At 32.9% G+C, this 1,853-nt stretch overlaps 1 protein-coding gene and 1 long non-coding RNA gene across 10 annotated transcripts in view; one reads left to right on the top strand and one right to left on the bottom strand.

The window, feature by feature from the left end:
• LOC106870360 (uncharacterized) overlaps positions 1-1,853 on the bottom strand; it is a 248,712-nt gene that overhangs the window by 130,708 nt on the left and 116,151 nt on the right. The window contains exon 1 of one of the 8 annotated variants that reach the window (XR_008265911.1): positions 86-170. The exons of the other annotated variants lie outside the window; for them this stretch is intronic. This is a non-coding gene — a long non-coding RNA (uncharacterized LOC106870360). Of the gene's footprint in view, positions 1-85; positions 171-1,853 lie in introns of those variants that run through there. 8 annotated transcript variants of the gene reach the window in all.
• Positions 177-1,853, top strand: part of LOC106870359 (uncharacterized) — a 4,032-nt gene continuing 2,355 nt past the window's right edge. The window contains exon 1 of one of the 2 annotated variants that reach the window (XM_014916393.2): positions 177-1,628. In XM_014916393.2, the coding sequence (XP_014771879.1) occupies positions 276-1,463 (1,188 nt within the window). In that variant the 5' untranslated portion in view covers positions 177-275 and the 3' untranslated portion in view covers positions 1,464-1,628. Of the gene's footprint in view, positions 1,713-1,853 lie in introns of both variants that reach the window. The other variant, XM_014916392.2, reaches the window with a different exon arrangement.

Genomic DNA, 1,853 nt, shown 5'->3' with positions numbered 1-1,853 from the left:
TATATATATATATATATATATATATATATGTATGTATGTATGAATACAGACATTTGTATATAGTTGAATGCTTAAATAAACTTACCATTTCAAAGTTGCACGTCTTATTCTCGCTATGGAAATACAGACGTTAAAATTTTGGTCGGAAGCTATTACGTCTTACATTTATGTCGTCATTGTTTTCGTCATGTGTGTAATGGTATCAGGATGTGATTAGCAAATCAAGTAACAACCTAATGGCCAACCTAGAAATCCGGTCGATCCTATAAACGAAAATGAAATGTTTTCGATGTGGAACAAATCTAAAACGGCCTGCGAAGGTAAATTTCCCAAAGGCTGCATCAATGACTTCAAACAGAGGTCACTGTAACGCTTATATGAAAGATGTATCGACAAAATCCTCAATTGAATCGCAATACATTCGAAACCTTCAATATCAGATTTATTATCTGGAAATGGAGTCGCGATATCTGCGAAAGTTACTTGCCGATCAGAAAGTACCAGAAAGGCCATGTAAAATAAGTGATGATTGTGCACAAGATTTACCTCAATGTGTAAGAACTAAATCTAATAAACAATATATCTGCGAACATGATGACGGTGATATGTTAAAGAAACTTAACAACATGAGAATGGATACTGACATTGAAATCCATCGCCTGAAACAGAAATTGGCTGAGAAAGACGAAAAATTGGCAGACATGGAAAAAAAAATGGAAGAACTGAAGTTAACCGCTTCGAAACACGTTCACAATTTGAAATCGATCGAAGACAATTACAAATGCTCTCAAACTCTCATAGAAAAGATGGTGACAGAAAAAAATGAACAAGACCGGGTCAAAAGTGAATTATTTGATGCAAATGAAAGATTGCAACACTTGGAATCCAGCAAGAAGCTACTTAGTGAAAGCAATGAAAGGTTACGTATAGAAAGTTCCAATTATATACGGGAAATATCAGATTTAAAGAATCGTTTGGACATGTGTTGGAGTGAAGTTGATACCAAGAACAAAAGGCTAGAGCAATGCTTGAGTGAACTTCAAGAGATGGCCAATATAAAAAGCGAAAAAGAATTATATGCTAGACGAATATCGGAATGCATGGATCAAGTTGCAAAGTTACAGAGTCAGAATAATGAACTGGAAAATATTTTAAAAATGGCAAATGCAAGGAATGTAGACATGGAAACTAGGAACAGGGGTATGTTGAAGGAGAAGGAAATGTTAAATGAAGACAAGAGGTTATTATTAAATAGAATGGCAGAGGAAGAAAAGAAAATAGAAAGATTAAAAGAAGCGAATTACGAACTGCATAAAAATCAATCGAATTTAGACAAAAAACTGAAAAGTGTTGAAGAATTGAAGGATTTACAGAACACATTGCACAAACAGAAGTGGGAAGAATTTGGTTTGCTGGCTAATTCCATGCACTCTTTATCCCAAACAATGTCAGCACAGACATAGAATAGCTAGATCTGCACATTAAAAAATATATACGCTAAGGAATTTGAAGTCTACTACACTGAAATAACTAAGAATCTATAAGAAGAATAATTAAACAAATAAAATTTCATAAAAAAAGATATTAGAAGACATATTTTTTATATAATATACAGTAGTCTCTGGGAGGTAATTAATTATTTCATTCCTGTGATTCCAATATGAATAGGCAGCAGGTGAATTCTTGGAAGATGGTACTATGTGTACATTGCGGTAAATATCTATACACACAAGCATCAGCACAAACACACAGATGCACAATATATATCAATATACATATACACGCATATATATATATTTATACACGTGTGTCTTTCATTTGCCATATGTATATATATATATATATATATATAT

Source organism: Octopus bimaculoides, chromosome 18 (genome assembly GCF_001194135.2).
Source record: "Octopus bimaculoides isolate UCB-OBI-ISO-001 chromosome 18, ASM119413v2, whole genome shotgun sequence".
Lineage (NCBI taxonomy): Eukaryota > Metazoa > Mollusca > Cephalopoda > Octopoda > Octopodidae > Octopus > Octopus bimaculoides.
The sequence above is the reverse complement of the archived record's forward strand: the minus strand, read 5'-3'. Positions and strand labels throughout refer to the sequence as shown.